Raw genomic sequence first — 26,400 nt, forward strand, 5'->3', positions numbered from 1 at the left:
AGGGCCACTGGCCCGCAAGAGAGTCCACCCCCAACGTTACCGTTGGACCTGCTATGGAGTACCATAGTGGGCAATGGGTGGTCTACCGTGAGGCAAAGAGGTCCACCTGGGCCTCTCCGAAGCGAGACCAAATGGCTTCCACAATCTGCGGGTGAAGCCGCCACTCCCCTGGACAGGAGGTCTGCTGCCACGTTCACTTCCCCTGGCAAGTAGATGGCCTTCAGGGACACACCCTGAGCATGAGTCTAGAGGAGGAGCTTCTGTGCCAAGTCGTGCAGGGACCCGGACCGCAGTCGGCCCTTGTGGTTGACGTAAGCGACCACAGTTGAATTGTCGGTCCGAACCAACACATGCTTCCGCCGAATTGCAGGAAGGAAATATACTAAGGCTCGATATACTGCCTGCAGTTCGAGCAGGTTGATGTGAGCCCCTCTCCAAAAGGGACTCCACAGGCCACGGACGAGGTGGGTCTCCCATAGGGCCCCCCAGCCTGCTTCTGAGGCGTCAGTAGTTATGGGTCACCCTTGAGCACACCGGGCCCAGTGGAACTCCCTCCCTGAGGCCTAGGGCTGTGGTCCACCCCGCAAGTGCTGGAAGGCAAATTGCAGACACTGGGATAACGTTCAGGCCATCCTCGTATGGGCACACCTTGTGCCTGGCAAGCCAATGCTGCAGCGGCCGCATGTAAAGCAACTCCAGGGTCACCACCTGGGATGCCGCTGCCATGAGGCCCAACAGCCTCCGGCCACGCTTCACTGAGATGGGCTTGCCCACAGTCAACTGTGACAAGCTGTCCATCAGCACCGCTGTCCTCTTCAAGGTGAGGAGAGCTCTCATTAAGGTCGAATCCAGAACCAAACCCAGATACTCCAACCTCCTTGATTGAACAGGGCAACTCTTCTTCCTGTTCAAGGCCAGCCCCAGGTTCTTGAGGTGGTTCAACACCGTCAAGGTGTCGAGCCGGGCCTGGCGTTCCGACGGGGAGCAAACCAGCCAGGTAATTCAAAATATGAATGCCCTGGTGACGGAGAGGGGCCAGCGCTGCCTCCATGCACTTTGTGAAGGTGTGAGGAGACAAGGACAGGCCAAACGGGAGGACGGTGTACTCGTATGCGGTGAATTGAAAAAAGAAACGGAGGTACTTCCTGTGACCTCAGTGAATAGGAATGTGGAAGTACGCATCGCGCAGATCCACCGTAGTGAACCACTCTCCATGCCTTATAGCTGACAGAAGGCGTGACAGACGAAGCATACGAAAGGGCAGGCGTTTTAGGAAGCCGTTGAACCCCTTCAGGTTCAAGATAGGATAGAGGCCGCCGTCCTTTTTCGGAACCAAGAAGTAGGTTGAATAAAACCCTTGGTGCATCTCGCCACTGGGAACGGGTGTTATTGCCCCCTTCTTCAGAAGGGCCAAAACCTCTGTCACAAGGGACTGACAATCTGCCCTGTCGCTGAGGAGGATAGGAACAATGCCGGGAAATGGCGGTGGTCTGGTTCTAAACTGGAGTCTGTGTCCTGACTCCAGTGTATTTAGTAACCAAGGGCACCGAGTACACTGGCGCCAGAAAGCAATGTGCTGAGGAGTGAAGCGTGAAGCCGGAGGCTGACAACCGTCAGCTGGTGGCCAACCCCGGTCTGGTGGCCGACCCCGGTCTGGTGTCCCCACGATGAGAGTTTCCACTGTGGTCATAGCGAAATGAACGCTGGCGAGCCGGGCCGCCCTTGACTGGGAACCCCCAGGCGGCAGGCTGCGCCGCCCTGGAGGCTGTAGAGCTGACTTGAAAGGACCCACAACCCCAACGCAAGCGTGAGGCTGGCACATCCCTCACAGAGCGCATCAGTTCCCTCTCCCTACGAGACTGTTCCAAGGCTGCCTCACAGGGTGGACCAAAGACCTCTCCTGGCACCACTGGAGCTGCCAGCACAGCAATGCAATCCTGGTCGGACAGATTGGATTGTGACAGCCAGACTTGGTGGCGTGCCTGCACCATGGAGTCCATTGATTGGCCAAGGGCTTGGGCATGCGCACTGGTGACCCGCAGCAACATGTCCGCCACACGGAGCATCTCAGCCATCTCATCACTTGGGGCTGCTGAAGCCAAATCTTGCAGCAGGCCCTCCAAATAAAGTAGCAACTAAGAATTGGTGCACGCCAGCCTGGCTGCCTGGTTATCAGTGGCCCTGCAGCGCCTGTTAGGGTGATTTGCATCCCTGCCAGCCCTTGCCATAGCTCCTGCCAACATAGCAAAGGTGGCCCCAACGTGGGGGGCCGTGGCCACCCCATGTGTTTCAGCCCCTGCAATGTTAGCCGGTTGGGTCCTTGGAAGGGCTGCAGAACTAGGAGCCCCCCAAGATGACTGCAGCTCAGACATAAAATCAGGAAGGACAGGGAGCCTGACTGACCTGCATCGCTGTGAGCCCCTGCCAAACACTGAAGCAGCTGGAAGCGGAGATTGGCAGACCTTACCTTTTAGAAAGAACCTTTGCGGTCACTACCGGTAACTACACCTCCTCCACATCCCACATTAGCTGTGGTGTACCGCAAGGTTCCATTTTAGGTCCAATTTTATTTTCTATCTATATGCTCTCACTTGGCCAAATCATCCAACGACACAACGTTTCTTTCCATTGCTACGCAGATGACACACAGATATACCTTCCCCTGAGATCTGGTGACCCAAGAAGCCTAGCTGCTGCTGTAGACTGTCTCCATGATGTCAACTGTTGGATGGCACAACATTTCCTTCAACTTAACAACTCCAAAACAGAAATAATACTGTTCAATCCCCCAAATACAAAAAATCCCATCAGTCTTGATCCCCTGTCTGCGAACATCAAGCCCACTGCCAGAAATCTTGGAGTCCTGTTTGACCCAGAATTATGTTTCATTCCTCATATCACAAAAACTGTCCAGTCTAGTCGAGTAGTTATCTAACTATATATATTTAGTACCAGTCAAAAGTTTGGACACACTTTTTTCTTTATTTTCACAGTTTTCTACATGAATATAAAAGAGGAAATAAATGTTTTAGCCCTTCATGCTGGTCATTTCCACACCAGTCCCAACCAGACAGAAACCAGTATGAGTGTGCTGGTGATGGACTGAGGCTCTGCTGAGGTCTAATGCTGCATGTGTCCTGCTGATAAGCTGCAGTCCAACTAACCTCTGGCAGGTCTGTGTGCCTCAGCAAATCAGGACTCAGAGCTCTAATGAGACAGCAGTTTAGTCTAAAGTGTCCTCTGATAAAAGCAGTGAAATCTTTACCACTATAATGAAGCCATACTATGTTACTGGGATAGAGTTCACAGGGAGCCTTTTCTACAGTATCTATAATGATCCGTCATAGCTAGAAACAGGTGGGGGCGTGGTCCTCATGGTGGAGCAGCTGTGTCTTCTGTATCAAACATGCTTTATATTTGTGGACAGTGATATTTCTGCAGTGTAGTAGATGAACTCTGGGTGTGCTCGCTGTCTGAGTGGAGTTCAGAGCTTCGTCCTTACTGTCTTTTTATTTAGCTCGTAGTAATCAGGATGAATTCTGGGAAATGAAGTTTGACTTTGTTTAGTTCAGTTTTCCTCTTCCATCTGCAGCGCTCTCTCCTGCTTCTCTTTCTTTCTCTCACTCATTTGTTCAACCAGGTGTAATATTTATTAGTGTGTTGGATGTGCTGACAGAGATAGTCTGATGACTTAGTCACTGCTGAAGATCATCATCATTTAGTTAAATGTTATTATTTATGAATGGGTGTGGTGTTCTCCTCAGGTTGTGATGAAACACTAGAATAATATAACAATGTCAAAAATAAGAATCAGAGAAAACTAAATGTAAAAGACAGTTAAAACATAAATAGATGTAAAAAAAAAAGTGAAATATGAACAAGTGTAAGTATGATATGTGCAGGACAGAGCAAAGGATTTGTTTCTTGTTATAACATAAGTTGATATATTGCCATGACAACAGACTTCCATATGTCTGTCTTAACCTGATTATTCTGCATGTAAACATACTGATTAATATGTGTTTTTGTCTTCCAGAGAAAAAAGTTATCAAAGTGGACGAAGGAAGAGACGTCACTTTACCCTGTTCACTCAGCAGCAGACAGGACATTACCACAGAGATGTTTAAGTGGAAGAAAGATGGTCGTCAGGTGTTCCTGTATGATGCCAGCGATCATTCTGATAACGTTAATACAGGTCAAGATCAGCAGTTCAGAGGACGAGTCTCACATCTTCCAGATAAACTGAAGTCAGGCGACGCCTCCATAACCATCAGAAATACGAATGTGGCTGACACTGGAGACTACACCTGTGAATTTCCATATCTTCAACCAAAACAAATGTTCCACATGAAGTTTGTTTTTGGTGAGTACTTTGATAAAACACTTATTTAGTGATGTGACTGGTTTAAGAGTCCCAGATGGACTCAAGTCAAATAGTCAGAAACACATCTGGCAGGGCCTCGTCCCCACAGCGCTGCAACCATGTATGGAGTGATTCCCTCTTTATCAAACATGCTGGATATTTGTGACACATTGCAGATTGTGTCACTGTGTCTGAAACATTTTGTCACTTTCCAAAACGTTTGGCTTCACAGGTCTGAATATCATTTAAAAAACTGTAAATCTGTAATAAGGATGTGCATGAGCCCATTTTATCATGGTCAGTGAACCAGTGGATGGTCAGAGTGAATAAATGAATATTCACTCAATGCCCACATTCACAAGAGCTGAATAGATAATGCTTCAAAAAATAACTTTCAATATTCATAACAAACAAAAAGCTTTAACTGCACCAATTTCAATTTATTTAAATTATAATCAGCCTTCATTTCTTTACAGAAACACATTAATTAAAAGTAAAATTCTTCCAGGCTTACAGACCTTTAATCCCTGCAAATGATTATTAGGTTATTAGGTTTTAATGACTCATCCCTAATCATGAAAATACCTGAAGACGATAAAAAAATGTTCCTGATCTACTCAACATTTTATAATATTATTGTGACAGTTAATCTGTTTTTTTTGTGCTAAACTTGCAGAATTTCAGCTGATCTGAGTGTTAGTCAGTGTCTCAAACCTGAATATGAGATCTGAGGATCATGACACAGTTTAATATTATTTTAATGTATTGATCAAACAGATTTCTGAAGCATTGGATCAGTTGTGTTAAAAATGGTTCACTGTTCATTTAATACAGTTAAAATAGCGACATCTGCAGAGCAGCTGTTGGTGTTGTATTTGCATGAATGGATCAAATCTGACTGTGATGAAACAGAATATATAAATATAAAACATAGTACAAAAAGTAAGGACATTTGTGTTTGTTAGATTATTTCTTTGTAGTAACAATGCTTCTTGGCAATAAATCTTATACGGTTGGAAAGCCTGTTTATTTCCCTTTTAAATGGAGCCACATTAGTAAGGAACATGCATTTGTGGGATGAGCAGCAGAGCTGAAATATGTGAAAAATGTGTCAAGGAAATATATAGTGTATAATCTGAATGACACATAAGATAAAATAGATTTTATTAATTCAGATGGTACAACACAAACTACATTGTAGTTTTAAGTGAAATATAATAATGCTCTCCTTCCTCTGTGAGAAGATAAAATCTCCAGTTAAATGTTTGATCAGCTGCTGTCGGCTACTAAAGAAGAACTACGACACATTTGATGGTCAGTTTTTCATTCTGGCAGCTTGAGACTGTTGATCAAATGTTTCTCACTGACACAATGAAACTGTGATAACACAAAGGCTCAGACATGCTGCACAAGAAGCTATGATTCACATTTTAGAACAGTTTTTATGTTACTTTAGTGGAACAGAAAATACTGTCATCTCAGACAACACATGACACGATTTCATTTTCATTTTTGTGGTTCAAGAAACTTCAGAAATTGAAGGTTTGTCCAAACGTGTTGACTGTATGTGTCTCTGTCATGATATGAGTCAGAAATAGTGTTTGCAGTGGTGAGAAGTTACCAAATATTTAGTTTGATCAAACATTCCTGATATGTGTAGTTAAGGCTGATGTGCTTTTCTATTTCACTGTTTCTCTGTTTTTCCTCCTCTGAAATATGATCATATACAAGCAGAGACAAGCTGAACAAAAACATCCCAGTATTACAGTTCATGTCTAATCCTCTAACTGTTCTTTACAACGTTTCTGTTATACTTTGTTCACAGATACATCTCCACAGCCATGTGTCAGGAGACTTAAACAAACAAAGGATGGGATTCAGCTGCAGTGTGAAGTTCGAGGAGCTTCTCCAAAACCTGAATTACACTGGGAGGACGGAGCTGGAAACGTCCTTCTTGCTGAAAAACCACAAGAGTCAGAAAGAGGAGGAATCTACAACGTCATCCTCCAAACTATTGTGACCAAGACCGACATATATTGCTGTGTTGCTACACAGGAGGCAATCAACCAGACGACTCATGATGACATAAATGTGTATATCCCTGGTGAGATTCTTCCTAATTATATTTTAATATTGAAATTATTTTAATAGTTAACATGTTTTTAGTTGTGAATAAATGTCAGTGTGCTCAGACTGAACACAAAGTGAATGAACTCAAAGAAACATTTTAAACTGAGTGAAAACTCAAATATAAAAATCTCTAAATATTAATCAGATGAACATGTGTAAAAGAATCTGGAAACATTGACTCATAAACTGAATGTAAATGAGGTAAAGTGTATTAGTGTTGCAGAGCCTCATGCTGTATAACAGCAGACTGTATGGCTCTGCTCTCATTGTGCTTCAGTAGCTGTAGAGTCGACCCACCAGCCAGAAGCATCTGTTGCTTTAAATCTTCACATTACTGGACAGTAGTTGTGTAAGTCTGTGTTAGTGAGCTAGTGCTACTTAATGTCTCAGTCTGCTCAGTGAAACATAAAGTTTATCAGTAGTAGCCATGACAACAACTATCATAAAGTGAAGATGTGCTCCCAAGAGTGAATCCAGAGTCCATCACAGACTTGTACTTGTGAGCCTCGGCTCAGGATGTAGAAAACCTGGACTATGGACAGATTTCCACACATGTGCAGATCTCAGGTACGACAGGAGTGTAGCAAAAGTCAGCTGTAAAAAGCCTAAAGTGGAGTGACAGGACAGTGATTGAAACATCCTTCCTACTGAGGATCAACACGTGTCAGAAACAGCAGGATGCTACAACAACATGAGCCTCCTCACTACTGTGACCAAAAGCAACCTCTGAGCTGTGGAGCCCAGCAGGAGGAAACTGCTCAGAAGATGGATGCTAATATCACTGTGGCTGCTGAGAGTCATCTCACTGCTGTTTGAATCTGTCAATCATTGGAGATTTTAGGAGCATGCACACCTTTAGTTGTTCTCTTTGTGTAGGTTATGATGTCTGAACATGATGGACACTTTGATTCTGACTGTTACTTTACCTTTTTATCTGTTTCAGGGCTCACAGCTGGGCAGATTGCTCTTATAGTTATCATTGTTGTTGGTGTTGTTGGTCTTGTTTTTGCTGTGTACATACGGAGGTATCGCATCATAAGCTTTTTTATGAGAGGTGAGTTTAACTAATATTTTGTATCCATATAATCATAATGAGCAGACAACAGATTCTTTAGAAATGTTTGTAATATAATATTTTCTTTATAAATATATCATGTTTATTTTTTAACATTTGTTTTTATCTTTCTGTTGGCTTTCATACAAAATCCACCAAGTCTACATTAATCTTTTATTGAATACATTAAAATTAATATATCATATACATAAATCTATTTCCAGCTCTTCTAGCTGAAGTTTTAATATCATTCAGCTTCATCCATGTTTTTCATCTGAATCAGTTCATACATTTTAAATAGACGGCTTTTTGTTTCAGGTCAGTTCATCATTTAAGTGATATTTTATTTTATTATAAACACAATAAGAGGAACACAAAAATTAACACTGTAATAAGATAATTATAGCTTGTTTTAATTCAAACATATCAGTTGGACTCAATGCAATTAATGTGTTTATTAACCAAAGTTCAGATTTTCTGTAATATAATTATATTTTCTCTCTTTCTGTTGGAGGTGATAACACAAAGGCTCAGACATGCTGCACAAGAAGCTATGATTCACATTTTAGAACAGTTTTTATATTTAGTGGAACAGAAAATACTGTCTACATCTCAGACAACACATTACAGGATTTTATTTTTGTAGTTCAAGAAACTTCAGAAATTGAAGGTTTGTCCAAACGTGTTGACTGTATGTGTCTCTGTCATGATATGAGTCAGAAATAGTGTTTGCAGTGGTGAGAAGTTACCAAATATTTAGTTTGATCAAACATTCCTGAGATGTGTAGTTAAAGCTGATGTGCTTTTCTATTTCACTGTTTCTCTGTTTTTCCTCCTCTGAAATATGATCATATACAAGCAGAGACAGGCTGAACAAAAACATCCCAGTATTACAGTTCATGTCTAATCCTCTAATTGTTCTTTACAACTTATTCTATTCTTTTATACTTTGTTCACAGTTGAAGCAAAGCCGTCTGTCAGGATAGTTGAGCAAAGAGATAAAAGTGCACTGCTGCAGTGTGAAGTTCGAGGAGCTTTTCCAAAACCTAAGTTACACTGGGAGGACAGAGAGGGACACAAACTTCCTGCTGAAGAACCACAGGAGTCAGAAAGAGGAGGACACTACGACATCATCCTCATAACTACTGTGACCAAGACCGACATCTATCGCTGTGTTGCTACACAGAAGGAAATCAACCATCAGGCTCATGCTGACATACATGTGCATATCTCTGGTGAGATTCTTACTAATTAGTGCCACGGGTGCTAAGCTCCGAGGCACTCCCTCAGCAGTAATATTGCAGAGGCATGTATTAATCTTGCTCATACTTATTCTTCTTATTTTTCTTCTTCTTATTAGTGCCACGGGTGCTAAGCTCCGAGGCACTCCCTCTACAGCAGTAAAGCTGTAGAGGGAGTGCCTCGGGGCTTTTTTATTCTTCCGTCATATTTCGGCGCGTAACTCCTCCCGCAGCTTTGAGAAAACCCTGAGAATATATACATGAAAACGTGCGGCTCGATCGGGAAAGGGGTGCTATTATTTGGAATGTTCAAATTCCAATTTTTCCCATAGTTATTCCCAAAATACCGGGAAAATTCTCCATTGAAAATGAATGGGAATTTTTTTTTAAAACACAAAATTTCACTTTTTTTCGGAGTCACCTAGCTCTCTCATACCTGCACGTAGAAATGTGATTCAAACTTTAAAACGGAGGATAACTTGTGCTCTCTCCAAAACACCAAACGTGTAAACTTTTAAAACTATGAGCAGTCAAACGAGGACTGGAAATCACTTTTTATTCAAAGTTAGAGTGGAAGCGTCAGTTAGCTTGAGTGCGAGAAGCAGTAAAAAATGAACTTAATTTTTATTTTTAACTCGAGCTCACGGCCAAACCGTGAAAAGGAGACAAATCATTTTTTGTCAAAATGTAGACATAGGTGTTGGGATTCATAGACGTTTACAGGCGGTGTCTGCACAAAATGTAAACGGGGGGGCTGAGACCGGCGGCAATACCTATCTCGCTCCCCATTGACCCTAATGTAATCGTCTTTTTTTTTTCAAAAGAAACTCACTCTGTCTTCGCACTGAGTTTACGCGCTCATTTTAAGGAATATCTGAATAAAATAAACGCTGTCAGAATCTGCCGGCTTCTGGTTTTTTCTCACAGTGTTTTCGGTTTTTGGACAGAAGTTACGGTTTTCTCACAGTTTGCAATTGTTCAGGACCTTGTCAGAAGCCAAATTCTGGGGGCGTTTTGAGAATTTTTTCCAAGCAGATCCTCAAATCACCGTAGCAACCGTAGGGCCTACGGTTGCTGTCCTTGGCAGCCTGTTGCTGGGCAGAAACTGACCTACTTTTTTGTGATTGGCTAATTCCTGTCTGTCTGTTTTGCCAGTTAACCGAGCTAGCTCGGCTGCACTAGCGGCCGAAAGCTCTCAGCAATAGCGTCCATGTTTAGGGTAGAGGTGGTGACTTTGATTGACAGGTGACACTTGGTAGGGGGCGGGGCTTCAGAGAACTCGGCGGGAACACCCACAGCGTTTGGGAGCAGAGACAGAGGCTGATTTTCACACAACTTTGAAGCCTAATTTCACATATTTAGCGATTTTTGTTTTACAACACACTTTTCTGTGGTATGTCAAACTCAGAACACATATTTATTATTCTTACTTTACAGGGACTTTAATTAGTTTAAATACATATTATTTATGCTTAAATATGATTAACTGGAATATTTGAATTGAAATACTGGAATATTTCCATTCAATTTCCAAGTAGATTTCCAGTCATAAAAAAGTATAATAAAATCTACTCTCTTAATGATAAGATTTACTTAATATTTTTGTTTTGATCAGGGTGACTTTTGAACTCTGGAAATAAATCGTGTACTTGTCCCGGCAGCAGCCCCGTGGCACTCAAAATTTCCCTGGAATGTTTTTGTTATATTTTAATATTGAAATGATTTTAATAGTTAACATGTTTTTAGTTGTGAATAAATGAAAGTTGAAAACATTTAAACTGAGTGAAAACTTCACACTGACACTGAAGTTCTGTGACTCCACACACACACACACACACATACACACACACACACACAGACTAAAAATGACAGAAATTGTTGTGATTAACTTGAAGTTAAACTGTATTTTAAAGAAGATACAGCAATAATAACATTAAAGTGAATGACTCAGTTATGTTTGTTATGTAGCATCATCTGATATTTCACTCTCACTCTAAACTGTATTAATGCACATTATTCTTAAATTAAACATTCCTCCATAAATGCATCTAGAAAGATTCAAACCAAATCAACACTTGATGAATCTTTACAGCTAAAACTAGCTGTTATTTTACAGCTTATGATGATGTAATGATTTCTACAATTTACACATTACAAAAGGCTCCACTCACCCTAAAACTAATTAGTAGTTAGCAATAGTGTCATAGATTTATAAACGGTTGTAACAACACGGCTGATTTAGAGACTGAAATCCTTAGAATCAGTAAAAGTTTCATCCCATAAATGAAAAGATAAAAAGACTCTTACATTGATAGTTAATAGAAAGTTCATGTGCAACAAAATCTACTGAGACTCACTGAACTTCTTATTAGCAGTAATTAGACAGATAGAGCAGATAGAGAGAGTTCAGTCAAAGCAATGGGAAATTACAGTGTTACAGCAGCCAATGTAGCTGAGACTAAGTGGTTCAGGTGTGATAGTCGTCGCCAAGGGGTGTTGAACAGACACAGAGGAGGCAGAACTTCCTTTTACCATTTATTAAGAGGCTGGGCAAATGTGTGTGGTCTACAGGAAACAAACATATGCACAATCCAGAGGCAATTAGGTTATCATAACATTACACACTGTAACTGACCATGGAAATAAGACAGCAAATTCGAGGTAAGTGATGGTCTGCATATACTCTATTAAAGCAAACTGGACACTCACGTGTTGGTTTCTCTCTCCACCAGCTCTTCAGACAGTCTTTACAGAAGCTGTGGCTACATGACAGAACAACAGGATCTCTAAGGATATCATGACGACAGCAGAGATCCTCCTCTGATCTGGAAGCCATTTAGTCTGTGAATCAAGCTGAAAACACAGCAGACACAAAGTACAGTCAGTCATGGCTCCCCTCCATCTTCTACTAACTTCATTGACATTTACTTTAACTTTGACTCCAGTTTTTAATCGAACTCACCTTCAGTGTTGAGAGTCAGCAGGTTGAAGCAACAGAGTTCTAGTTTTCCACTTTTCTCTCCTGTAGCTGTTCTCACTCAGAGGAAGTTGTTGTGTTTCAATGTGAATCTGATCTTCTGACAAAAGCTGTAGCTTCACATGTAAAACAGGTTGTGTTTCATTCTAAAGTTCAAAAATACACCAACAACACCTTTAAAGATTAATGATTAACAGGTTTTATTTGATTTTATATGTACAGCACAGAACATCGTGACCCATGTGAAGACTAGAAAATAAACAGAGGGGCAGTGGTTCTGTTTGATGGAGTTTTTATTTTTAAGCTTTTATTTCACATTATTGTGAAATATATGTATATGATTGCTGGCATACACAATTCTGGCTTTATTTTCCTGTCAAAAAAACTTCAGCAATCCAGGAGTTCAGTCAACGATCTTTAATAACGTCCCACAGGAGTAAAGGCAGATGGGTACATAAATTCTATGTCCAACATGAATAACCAGTCATTCAGTCATTCTTAAGTTGTGGTTATCTGAAGGAAATTACATTAAAAGAATAAATATTATTAGTTCAAATGGTTTGAATAAACAAAGAAATAATGACAATAACAACTCTGCTGCTGTAAACAATTGAGCATGCTATGCTCCAAATGTCCACAAGAGGTCTCTCTCGACCACAATTAAAGATCGACAGCCCAAATGGTATACAGTCATCAATAGCAGCATGAAAATAAAATATAAGGAACCCTTTTACACAACAACTAGTCATATCAAATTAATTATGACAAATCTATGCAAAATTACATTCAAAATAAAGAATATAAGTGCTGCTAATAAACTGGTGGCCAAGGTAATAACAGATCCAACCCTGGCTAGATTCACTGTGGGTAAAAACCTGGTAAAGCAAAGGGAAAAGACAGACGAGGAAGAGGGATGAAGACTTGTAACGAAGATAGATGATTTGGCTGTGATAGTTATGTTTGATATCAATAATAATAACAACATGTTATTTGTGTTTTTGAATTATAGTATATTAAGATATGTGACTTTTTAAATGTCACAGATCAATCATGTATCTTTGTAATTTTTTGTGTAATTTAGTTAATTTAATTTGCATCGTTGTTGGTTCATTCATGAGTTAAGTGTTGTATATATTCCGCCACCAGATGGTGCTGTAGAGTCAGAAACGAGTTGTGAAAGTGTCAAGAGAAGAAGAACACTCATTCAGCGTTTTACACAGTATGAGAGTAATAGCTGAAAAGGTTTAGTTTCTGTTGATAAAGTCCAGGTGCATCAAATCAATCAATCAGTGAATCAGTCAGTCAGGACTGCTCTGTGGTGCGTTCAGGGGCCTGGCTCTGAGTTTCTTTAACAGGTTGAAAGTGTAAAATAAAATACTCAGAAGGTGTTTTGACGTTTAACGCTTTATTTTTAAGGATGTGCGCTGGTGTCGTTTTGCTGCTTCCGGATAAAACCGAAATATTTCGGGTCCGTTCAGTCAGCAGTCGGAAGGTTTTGATCAGTAACGTTAAAGTGACTTTGAATCTCCAGCCGTCATCGATAACTATGGAGCTTCTTCTTCTGGTGTTTTTCTGTCTCCTGACTGGCTCTGAAGTAACGTTTGGTGCTGAAAACGGTAAGAAAACTATTTATTTATACTGATGATCAAACTGAATTATAAAGATATGGAGTTTTTATCTCGTAATTTTGACTTCCTCATCTTTACAGAGTTTTCAACTAGTGAAAAGTACTGGTTAAAATATAATCTTTAAATCATAACTCTGCTGAGTGATTTGAAGTCATTTTGAGACAGTCCCAAATGTCTTTATTGCATACATAAGCCAGACATAAATCATGTTTTACTACAGTCTATTTAACAAGGATATCAGACATAACAAACACACAAACATAAAAATAACATTATTGACTGTAATCACATTAATATCATGCCTGATTACACAATAAACAGCAAACACGTTTATGGCCGCAAATTCTATTAAAATAAACCTAATCGTCTCACACATAAATACCATCACTGTTATCTCGGACATACAGTTAGTTAGTGTATTTGTTGGTAATGTCTGTTTGATCCAGATGAAAACAGCTGTAGAGGCTTTAACAGGCTGCGCGCGCTCACGTGGACAGAAATCACTTTTTGGGAGAGTAGGAACGTGCAGGGCGGGGTCTGTTTCCTGCTGTTATTTCTGAGAAACTGCGTATCAAACATGTGTGATCACATCATCATCTATTGTGTAACTTTATGCTGATATTTCTCATCAGATATAAAATCACAGAAAGTAGTTTGACGTTGTTTGCTCTCACTTCCTCCTTTCACGTGCGCTCAGAACTTCATCTTTCAAATGTCAAATTCAAAGATGTTAATAGCTGTGACTCAGAGAAGGATGTGCAAGGATGTTATTATTTATTAATGGGTGTGTTGTTTTCCTCAGGTTGTGATAAAACACTAGAATAATATAATAATGTGAAAAATAAGAATCAGAGAAAACTAAAAAGACAAAAACAGATAAAACATAAATAGATGTAAAAAAAGTGAAATATGAACAAGTGTAAAGACAGAGCAAAGGATTTGTTGAAGACAATGTGCCAGATGACAAGAGACAAGAAAAGTTTCTTGTTATAACATAAGTTGATTGGTTGCTATGACAACAAACTTCCATATGTCTGTCTTAACCTGATTATTCTGCATGTAAACATACTGATTAATATGTGTTTTTGTTTTCCAGGGAAAGCCGTCATCAGAGTGGACGAAGGAACAGACGTCATTTTACCCTGTTCACTCAACACAAAGGACATTACCACAGAGAAGTTTGAGTGGAAGAAAGATGGTCGTCAGGTGTTCCTGTATGATGACGGAAATCATTCCAAAATCGTCAATACAGGTCAAGATCAGATGTTCAGAGGACGAGTCTCACATTTTCCAGATAAACTGAAGTCAGGCGACGCCTCCATAATCATCAGAGATACGATGGTGGCTGACACTGGATACTACATCTGTGAATTTACAAATCTTCAGCCAAAACAAACGTTCCTCATTTGGCTTCGTGTTTATGGTGAGTACTTTGATAAAACACTTATTTAGTGATGTGACTGGTTTAAGAGTCCCAGATGGACTCAAGTCAAATAGTCAGAAACACATCTGGCAGGGCCTCGTCCCCACAGCGCTGCAACCATGTATGGAGTGATTCCCTCTTTATCAAACATGCTGGATATTTGTGACACATTGAAGATTGTGATACATTTCGTCACTTTCCAAAACCTGTTAAATACGTCCAGCTTCATGCAGTGATTGTTCAGGTGTGTGGAGAATCAGTTTAATTGTTCCTGACTAGCTGTAGCTCACATTTCAGTTGTTCAGTGTTTCATACAAAATAAATATGAAGTACAAAAACACCCAGCAGGAATTTAAAGGAGTAAAATGAGGTGAAAATTAGATTTGCATTCAGTCTGAACACTTCTTCGGGGCACAGATCATTGATTGTTCTCTGCAGACTCATCACTGATGTACATGAAGTAAAACACATTTGAGTCCCTCTGTGGAAGCAGAGCTTTTCCTTCCTGATGGAGGTGCAAAGTTAGTCAATCATCAGTGTCTCTTTATGAAAACATGTGTTTGGTGCTCAGGAGCTGATTAAATAAACCTCTTAGGTATCAAATGTGATGCTGAATTTACATGTTTGTTAACAACCTGATCCTGAGGAAAGGAACAAGAACTCCACTCAGAGAGATTTAAAGCTTGAAAACATTAAAATAATAATTAATAAATTATAAACATTTTCATGATGCAAGGAAAAAAAGCTTCTGGATCATAGGTGCTGTATGATGTTATAAACACTAAATGACATTATAGTGGGATTATACTGCTGTATAATCCCACTATCCACTGTTCAAAGGCTCAGACATGCTGTACAAGAAGCTATGATTCACATTTTATTTTACTTTAGTGGAACACAAAATACTGTCTACATCTCAGACAACAAATTACATGATTTACTTTTTATTTTTGTGGTTCCAGAAAAAGGTTTGGCTCCATTAAAAGTATTGATAATTAGAAATGATCACTTCCTGTTTGCAGTGCAGTGATGATGTACAGACAATGATCTCTGGATTACTTTGATATGAAGAAAACTTAAAAACTTGATTCTCAGGTGAGTTCTGCAGTTATAGGAAGAGTCTCTTTATGGTTTCTAAGTGGATTTATGGAGGTTTATTTGTGATGCTGATCACAGATGATGATATCGTCTGGAAGTGTAAAAATATGAGCATCATGTCTCTGTGATTTGAGATGTGACTCAAAGAAGAAGTTCAAACTAATTGTGTCTCAGGCCTCTCGTCTCTCCTTCTGCTGCCGACTGTAAAAACACTCCAGCAGTCAAATGAACTTTGTGTTCAGTCTGAACGTTTAAACAGGAACATCAAAACCAGTCACAGAAAATAACCAAGTACATTTACTCAAGTACTGTGTTTAAGTACAGTTTAGAGGTACTTGTACTTTACTGTAGTACAGTTAGAGGTACTTGTACTTTACTGTAGTACAGTTAGAGGTACTTGTACTTTACTGTAGTACAGTTTGAGGTACTTGTACTTTACTGTAGTACAGTTAGAGGTACTTGTACTTTACTGTAGTACAGTCTGAGGTACTTGTACTTTACTGTAGTACAGTTTGAGGTACTTGTACTTTACTGTAGTACAGTTTGAGGTACTAGTACTTTACTGTAGTACAGTTTGAGGTACTTGTACTTTACTGTAGTATAATTTGAGGTACTAGTACTTTACTGTAGTATAGTTTGAGGTACTTGTACTTTACTATAGTACAGTTTGAGGTACTTGTACTTTACTGTTGTACAGTTTGAGGTACTTGTACTTTACTGCAGTACAGTTTGAGGTACTTGTACTTTACTATAGTACAGTTTGAGGTACTTGTACTTTACTGTAGTACAGTTAGAGGTACTTGTACTTTACTGTTGTACAGTTTGAGGTACTTGTACTTTACTGCAGTACAGTTTGAGGTACTTGTACTTTACTGTAGTACAGTTTGAGGTACTTGTACTTTACTATAGTACAGTTTGAGGTACTAGTACTTTACTGTAGTATAGTTTGAGGTACTTGTACTTTACTATAGTACAGTTTGAGGTACTAGTACTTTACTGTAGTATAGTTTGAGGTACTTGTACTTTACTGTAGTACAGTTTGAGGTACTTGTACTTTACTGTTGTACAGTTTGAGGTACTTGTACTTTACTGCAGTACAGTTTGAGGTACTTGTACTTTACTGTAGTACAGTTTGAGGTACTTGTACTTTACTGCTGTACAGTTTGAGGTACTTGTACTTTACTCTAGGACAGTTTGAGGTACTTGTACTTTACTGTAGTACAGGTTGAGGTACTTGTACTTTACTGTAGTACAGTTTGAGGTACTTGTACTTTACTGTAGTACAGTCTGAGGTACTTGTACTTTACTGCAGTACAGTCTGAGGTACTTGTACTTTACTGTAGTACAGTTTGAGGTACTTGTACTTTACTGTAGTACAGTTTGAGGTACTTGTACTTTACTGTAGTATTTCCATGTGATGCTACTTTCTACATCTCAGAGGGAAATATTGTACTTTCTACTCCACTACATTTATTTAACAGCTTTAGTTACTTTTCAGATGCAGATTTGACACAATGGATAATATAACAAGCTTTATAAATACAACACATTGTTAAAGATGAAACCAGTGGTTTCCAACCTTTATGTCTTCTGCTTTAACTCGTCTGGGACTGACACAAAGCAGTCGTGTGTGTGAAGCCAAGATGTTTGTGAAAACTGAGACTGTGGTTTAATTTTTACAAACAGTTTAGTTCAATAAACAGATTAACAAAGTTCTGTTTTTCTAGTATTACCTGTCTGCTATGTTGATGATATCACAAACACTCTAACATAATTATGTTTTCCTTTTGTCTTTTCTTAAACAGGTGCATTCAAAGGTGAGTCCTGATTATGATGACATCACTGTCTCTACATCTTACACCTGCTGTAACTTTGACTCCTACAGACCTCAATCATTCACTAACTAGAACATCTTTAACTGTGTGAAACTGATTAGGATCATTCTTCTATTTTTATATGAGTCTGATTTCACATCACTTCTGAGTGGAATCATTTATCCTCTAATAACATTTATATAATGGCTTTTTAAGTAAAAATAATTCAGCGGTTGTTTAAACTTCTTTACACTACATGTGTCTGTTGTAAATAGTGATTCCTCTGTTTTTCCCTCTGTGGAAGCAGAGCTTTTCCTTCCTGATGGAGGTGCAAAGTTAGTCAATCATCAGTGTCTCTTTATGAAAACATGTGTTTGGTGCTCAGGAGCTGATTAAATAAACCTCTTATGTATCAAATGTGATGCTGAATTTACATGTTTGTTAACAACCTGATCCTGAGGAAAGGAACAAGAACTTCACTCAGAGAGATTTAAAGATTGAAAACATTAAAATAATTATTAATAAATTATAAACATTTTCATGATGCAAGGAAACAAAGCTTCTGGATCATAGGTGCTGTATGATGTTATAAACACTAAATGACATTATAGTGGGATTATACTGCTGTATAATCCCACTATCCACTGTTCAAAGGCTCAGACATGCTGTACAAGAAGCTATGATTCACATTTTATTTTACTTTAGTGGAACACAAAATACTGTCTACATCTCAGACAACAAATTACATGATTTACTTTTTATTTTTGTGGTTCCAGAAAAAGGTTTGGCTCCATTAAAAGTATTGATAATTAGAAATGATCACTTCCTGTTTGCAGTGCAGTGATGATGTACAGACAATGATCTCTGGATTACTTTGATATGAAGAAAACTTAAAAACTTGATTCTCAGGTGAGTTCTGCAGTTATAGGAAGAGTCTCTTTATGGTTTCTAAGTGGATTTATGGAGGTTTATTTGTGATGCTGATCACAGATGATGATATCGTCTGGAAGTGTAAAAATATGAGCATCATGTCTCTGTGATTTGAGATGTGACTCAAAGAAGAAGTTCAAACTAATTGTGTCTCAGGCCTCTCGTCTCTCCTTCTGCTGCCGACTGTAAAAACACTCCAGCAGTCAAATGAACTTTGTGTTCAGTCTGAACGTTTAAACAGGAACATCAAAACCAGTCACAGAAAATAACCAAGTACATTTACTCAAGTACTGTGTTTAAGTACAGTTTAGAGGTACTTGTACTTTACTGTAGTACAGTTTGAGGTACTTGTACTTTACTTTTGTACAGTTTGAGGTACTTGTACTTTACTGCAGTACAGTTTGAGGTACTTGTACTTTACTCTAGTACAGTTTGAGGTACTTGTACTTTACTATAGTACAGTTTGAGGTACTTGTACTTTACTGCAGTACAGTTTGAGGTACTTGTACTTTACTATAGTACAGTTTGAGGTACTTGTACTTTACTGTAGTACAGTTAGAGGTACTTGTACTTTACTGTAGTACAGTTTGAGGTACTTGTACTTTACTGTTGTACAGTTTGAGGTACTTGTACTTTACTGCAGTACAGTTTGAGGTACTTGTACTTTACTGTAGTACAGTTTGAGGTACTTGTACTTTACTGCTGTACAGTTTGAGGTACTTGTACTTTACTCTAGGACAGTTTGAGGTACTTGTACTTTACTGTAGTACAGGTTGAGGTACTTGTACTTTACTGTAGTACAGTTTGAGGTACTTGTACTTTACTGTAGTATTTCCATGTGAAGCTACTTTCTACATCTCAGAGGGAAATATTGTACTTTCTACTCCACTACATTTATTTAACAGCTTTAGTTACTTTTCAGATGCAGATTTGACACAATGGATAATATAACAAGCTTTATAAATACAACACATTGTTAAAGATGAAACCAGTGGTTTCCAACCTTTATGTCTTCTGCTTTAACTCGTCTGGGACTGACACAAAGCAGTCGTGTGTGTGAAGCCAAGATGTTTGTGAAAACTGAGACTGTGGTTTAATTTTTACAAACAGTTTAGTTCAATAAACAGATTAACAAAGTTCTGTTTTTCTAGTATTACCTGTCTGCTATGTTGATGATATCACAAACACTCTAACATAATTATGTTTTCCTTTTGTCTTTTCTTAAACAGATGCATTCAATGGTGAGTCCTGATTATGATGACATCACTGTCTCTACATCTTACACCTGCTGTAACTTTGACTCCTACAGACCTCAATCATTCACTAACTAGAACATCTTTAACTGTGTGAAACTGATCAGGATCATTCTTCTATTTTTATATGAGTCTGATTTCACATCACTTCTGAGTGGAATCATTTATCCTCTAATAACATTTACATCATGGCTTTTTAAGTAAAAATAATTCAGCGGTTGTTTAAACTTCTTTACACTACATGTGTCTGTTGTAAATAGTGATTCCTCTGTTTTTCCCTCTGTGGAAGCAGAGCTTTTCCTTCCTGATGGAGGTGCAAAGTTAGTCAATCATCAGTGTCTCTTTATGAAAACATGTGTTTGGTGCTCAGGAGCTGATTAAATAAACCTCTTAGGTATCAAATGTGATGCTGAATTTACATGTTTGTTAACAACCTGATCCTGAGGAAAGGAACAAGAACTCCACTCAGAGAGATTTAAAGCTTGAAAACATTAAAATAATTAATAAATTATAAACATTATCATGATGCAAGGAAACAAAGCTTCTGGATCATAGGTGCTGTATGATGTTATAAACACTAAATGACATTATAGTGGGATTATACTGCTGTATAATCCCACTATCCACTGTTCAAAGGTTCAGACATGCTGTACAAGAAGCTATGATTCACATTTTATTTTACTTTAGTGGAACACAAAATACTGTCTACATCTCAGACAACAAATTACATGATTTACTTTTTATTTTTGTGGTTCCAGAAAAAGGTTTGGCTCCATTAAAAGTATTGATAATTAGAAATGATCACTTCCTGTTTGCAGTGCAGTGATGATGTACAGACAATGATCTCTGGATTACTTTGATATGAAGAAAACTTAAAAACTTGATTCTCAGGTGAGTTCTGCAGTTATAGGAAGAGTCTCTTTATGGTTTCTAAGTGGATTTATGGAGGTTTATTTGTGATGCTGATCACAGATGATGATATCGTCTGGAAGTGTAAAAATATGAGCATCATGTCTCTGTGATTTGAGATGTGACTCAAAGAAGAAGTTCAAACTAATTGTGTCTCAGGCCTCTCGTCTCTCCTTCTGCTGCCGACTGTAAAAACACTCCAGCAGTCAAATGAACTTTGTGTTCAGTCTGAACGTTTAAACAGGAACATCAAAACCAGTCACAGAAAATAACCAAGTACATTTACTCAAGTACTGTGTTTAAGTACAGTTTAGAGGTACTTGTACTTTACTGTAGTACAGTTAGAGGTACTTGTACTTTACTGTAGTACAGTTAGAGGTACTTGTACTTTACTGTAGTACAGTTTGAGGTACTTGTACTTTACTGTAGTACAGTTAGAGGTACTTGTACTTTACTGTAGTACAGTCTGAGGTACTTGTACTTTACTGTAGTACAGTTTGAGGTACTTGTACTTTACTGTAGTACAGTTTGAGGTACTAGTACTTTACTGTAGTACAGTTTGAGGTACTTGTACTTTACTGTAGTATAGTTTGAGGTACTAGTACTTTACTGTAGTATAGTTTGAGGTACTTGTACTTTACTATAGTACAGTTTGAGGTACTTGTACTTTACTGTTGTACAGTTTGAGGTACTTGTACTTTACTGCAGTACAGTTTGAGGTACTTGTACTTTACTATAGTACAGTTTGAGGTACTTGTACTTTACTGTAGTACAGTTAGAGGTACTTGTACTTTACTGTTGTACAGTTTGAGGTACTTGTACTTTACTGCAGTACAGTTTGAGGTACTTGTACTTTACTGTAGTACAGTTTGAGGTACTTGTACTTTACTATAGTACAGTTTGAGGTACTAGTACTTTACTGTAGTACAGTTAGAGGTACTTGTACTTTACTGTAGTACAGTTAGAGGCACTAGTACTTTACTGTAGTACAGTTTGAGGTACTTGTACTTTACTGTAGTACAGTTAGAGGTACTTGTACTTTACTGTAGTACAGTTAGAGGTACTTGTACTTTACTGTAGTACAGTTAGAGGCACTAGTACTTTACTGTAGTACAGTTTGAGGTACTTGTACTTTACTGTAGTACAGTTTGAGGTACTTGTACTTTACTGTAGTACAGTTAGAGGCACTAGTACTTTACTGTAGTACAGTTAGAGGTACTTGTACTTTACTGTAGTACAGTTAGAGGTACTTGTACTTTACTGTAGTACAGTTTGAGGTACTTGTACTTTACTGTAGTACAGTTTGAGGTACTAGTACTTTACTGTAGTACAGTTTGAGGTACTTGTACTTTACTGTAGTATAGTTTGAGGTACTTGTACTTTACTGTTGTACAGTTTGAGGTACTTGTACTTTACTGTAGTATAGTTTGAGGTACTTGTACTTTACTATAGTACAGTTTGAGGTACTTGTACTTTACTGTAGTACAGTTAGAGGTACTTGTACTTTACTGTTGTACAGTTTGAGGTACTTGTACTTTACTGCAGTACAGTTTGAGGTACTTGTACTTTACTCTAGTACAGTTTGAGGTACTTGTACTTTACTATAGTACAGTTTGAGGTACTTGTACTTTACTGCAGTACAGTTTGAGGTACTTGTACTTTACTATAGTACAGTTTGAGGTACTTGTACTTTACTGTAGTACAGTTAGAGGTACTTGTACTTTACTGTAGTATAGTTAGAGGTACTTGTTCTTTACTGTAGTACAGTTTGAGGTACTTGTACTTTACTGCAGTACAGTTTGAGGTACTTGTACTTTACTCTAGTACAGTTTGAGGTACTTGTACTTTACTGTAGTACAGTTTGAGGTACTTGTACTTTACTGTAGTACAGTTTGAGGTACTTGTACTTTACTGTAGTACAGTTAGAGGTACTTGTTCTTTACTGTAGTACAGTTTGAGGTACTTGTACTTTACTATAGTATTTCCATGTGATGCTACTTTCTACATCTCAGAGGGAAATATTGTACTTTCTACTCCACTACATTTATTTAACAGCTTTAGTTACTTTTCAGATGCAGATTTGACACAATGGATAATATAACAAGCTTTATAAATACAACACATTGTTAAAGATGAAACCAGTGGTTTCCAACCTTTATGTCTTCTGCTTTAACTCGTCTGGGACTGACACAAAGCAGTCGTGTGTGTGAAACCAAGATGTTTGTGAAAACTGAGACTGTGGTTTAATTTTTACAAACAGTTTAGTTCAATAAACAGATTAACAAAGTTCTGTTTTTCTAGTATTACCTGTCTGCTATGTTGATGATATCACAAACACTCTAACATAATTATGTTTTCCTTTTGTCTTTTCTTAAACAGATGCATTCAATGGTGAGTCCTGATTATGATGACATCACTGTCTCTACATCTTACACCTGCTGTAACTTTGACTCCTACAGACCTCAATCATTCACTAACTACAACATCTTTAACTGTGTGAAACTGATTAGGATCATTATTCTATATTTATATGAGTCTGATTTCACATCACTTCTGAGTGGAATCATTTATCCTCTAATAACATTTATATAATGGCTTTTTAAGTAAAAATAATTCAGCAGTTGTTTAAACTTCTTTACACTACATGTGTCTATTGTAAATAATGTTTCCTCTGTTTTTCCCTCTGTGGAAGCAGAGCTTTTCCTTCCTGATGGAGGTGCAAAGTTAGTCAATCATCAGTGTCTCTTTATGAAAACATGTGTTTGGTTCTCAGGAGCTGATTAAATAAACCTCTTATGTATCAAATGTGATGCTGAATTTACATGTTTGTTAACAACCTGATCCTGAGGAAAGGAACAAGAACTTCACTCAGAGAGATTTAAAGCTTGAAAACATTAAAATAATAATTAATAAATTATAAACATTTTCATGATGCAAGTAAAAAAAGTTTGTGGATCATAGGTGCTGTATGATGTTATAAACACTAGAATAATATAATAATGTGGAAAATAAGAATCAGAGAAAACTAAATGTAAAAGATAAAAACAGATAAAACATAAATAGATGTAAAAAAAGTGAAATATGAACAAGTGTAAGTATGATATGTGCAGGACAGAGCAAAGGATTTGTTGAAGACAATGTGCCAGATGACAAGAGACAAGAAAAGTTTCTTGTTATAACATAAGTTGATTGGTTGCTATGACAACAAACTTCCATATGTCTGTCTTAACCTGATTATTCTACATGTAAACATACTGATTAATATGTGTTTTTGTTTTCCATGGAAAGCATTCATCAGAGTGGGAGAAGGAAGTGACGTCATTTTACCCTGTTCACTCAGCAGCAGACAGGACATTACCTCAGAGAAGTTTGAGTGGAAGACAGATGGTCGTCAGGTGTTCCTGTATGATGACGGAAATCATTCCAATATCGTCAATACAGGTCAAGATCAGATGTTCAGAGGACGAGTCGAACATTTTCCAGATAAACTGAAGTCAGGCGACGCCTCCATAATCATCAGAGATACGATGGTGGCTGACAGTGGAGACTACACCTGTGAATTTACAAATCTTCAGCCAAAACAAACGTTCCTCATTAGGCTTCTTCTTTTTGTCGGTGAGTACTTTGATAAAACACTTATTTAGTGATGTGACTGGTTTCAGAGTCCCAGATGGACTCAAGTCAAATAGTCAGAAACACATCTGGCAGGGCCTCGTCCCCACAGCGCTGCAACCATGTATGGAGTGATTCCCTCTTTATCAAACATGCTGGATATTTGTGACACATTGCAGATTGTGTCACTGCGTCTGAAACATTTTGTCACTTTCTAAAACCTGTTAAATACGTCCAGCTTCATGCAGTGATTGTTCAGGTGTGTGGAGAATCAGTTTAATTGTTCCTGACTAGCTGTAGCTCACATTTCTGTTGTTCAGTGTTTCATACAAAATAAATATGAAGTACAAAAACACCCAGCAGGAATTTAAAGGAGTCAAATGAGGTGAAAATTAGCTTTGCATTCAATTTGAACACTTCTTTGGGGCACAGATCATTGATTGTTCTCTGCAGACTCATCACTGATGTACATGAAGTAAAACACATTTGAGTCCCTCTGTGGAAGCAGAGCTTTTCCTTCCTGATGGAGGTGCAAAGTTAGTCAATCATCAGTGTCTCTTTATGAAAACATGTGTTTGGTGCTCAGGAGCTGATTAAATAAACCTCTTAGGTATCAAATGTGATGCTGAATTTACATGTTTGTTAACAACCTGATCCTGAGGAAAGGAACAAGAACTCCACTCAGAGAGATTTAAAGCTTGAAAACATTAAAATAATTAATAAATTATAAACATTTTCATGATGCAAGTAAAAAAAGTTTCTGGATCATAGGTGCTGTATGATGTTATAAACACTAGAATAATATAATAATGTGGAAAATAAGAATCAGAGAAAACTAAATGTAAAAGATAAAAACAGATAAAACATAAATAGATGTAAAAAAAAGTGAAATATGAACAAGTGTAAGTATGATATGTGCAGGACAGAGCAAAGGATTTGTTGAAGACAATGTGCCAGATGACAAGAGACAAGAAAAGTTTCTTGTTATAACATAAGTTGATTGGTTGCTATAACAACAAACTTCCATATGTCTGTCTTAACCTGATTATTCTGCATGTAAACATACTGATCAATATGTGTTTTTGTTTTCCATGGACAACAGTCATCACAGTGGACGAAGGAACAGACGTCATGTTACCCTGTTCACTCAGCAGCAGACAGGACATTACCTCAGAGAAGTTTGAGTGGATGAAAGATGGTCGTCAGGTGTTCCTGTATGATGACGGCGATCATTCCAATATCGTCAATACAGGTCAAGATCAGATGTTCAGAGGACGAGTCTCACATTTTCCAGATAAACTGAAGTCAGGCGACGCCTCCATAACCATCAGAAATACGATGGTGGCTGACAGTGGAGAATACACCTGTGAACTGACAAATCTTCAGCCAAAACAAACGTTCCTCATTTGGCTTCGTGTTTTTGGTGAGTACTTTGATAAAACACTTATTTACTGATGTGACTGGTTTAAGAGTCCCAGATGGACTCAAGTCAAATAGTCAGAAACACATCTGGCAGGGCCTCGTCCCCACAGCGCTGCAACCATGTATGGAGTGATTCCCTCTTTATCAAACATGCTGGATATTTGTGACACATTGCAGATTGTGTCACTGTGTCTGAGACATTTTGTCACTTTCCAAAACCTGTTAAATACGTCCAGCTTCATGCAGTGATTGTTCAGGTGTGTGGAGAATCAGTTTAATTGTTCCTGACTAGCTGTAGCTCACATTTCTGTTGTTCAGTGTTTCATACAAAATAAATATGAAGTACAAAAACACCCAGCAGGAATTTAAAGGATTAAAATGAGGTGAAAATTAGATTTGCATTCAGTCTGAACACTTCTTTGGGGCACAGATCATTGATTGTTCTCTGCAGACTCATCACTGATGTACATGAAGTAAAACACATTTGAGTCCCTCTGTGGAAGCAGAGCTTTTCCTTCCTGATGGAGGTGCAAAGTTAGTCAATCA

The 26,400-nt window shown here is 38.4% G+C and overlaps 1 protein-coding gene across 1 annotated transcript in view; it reads left to right on the forward strand.

Annotated features, from left to right (window-relative positions):
- The first annotated feature begins 3,742 nt into the window (after positions 1-3,742).
- Positions 3,743-26,400, forward strand: part of LOC133976676 (butyrophilin-like protein 2) — a 53,862-nt gene continuing 31,204 nt past the window's right edge. Inside the window, exons 1-5 of the mRNA XM_062414932.1 lie at positions 3,743-3,764; positions 4,037-4,363; positions 6,189-6,467; positions 7,437-7,547; positions 8,507-8,782. Of these exons, the coding sequence (XP_062270916.1) occupies positions 3,743-3,764; positions 4,037-4,363; positions 6,189-6,467; positions 7,437-7,547; positions 8,507-8,782 (1,015 nt within the window). The remainder of the gene's footprint in view (positions 3,765-4,036; positions 4,364-6,188; positions 6,468-7,436; positions 7,548-8,506; positions 8,783-26,400) is intronic.

The sequence above is a fragment of the Scomber scombrus genome, chromosome 3, assembly GCF_963691925.1.
Source record: "Scomber scombrus chromosome 3, fScoSco1.1, whole genome shotgun sequence".
Classification (NCBI taxonomy): Eukaryota; Metazoa; Chordata; class Actinopteri; order Scombriformes; family Scombridae; genus Scomber; species Scomber scombrus.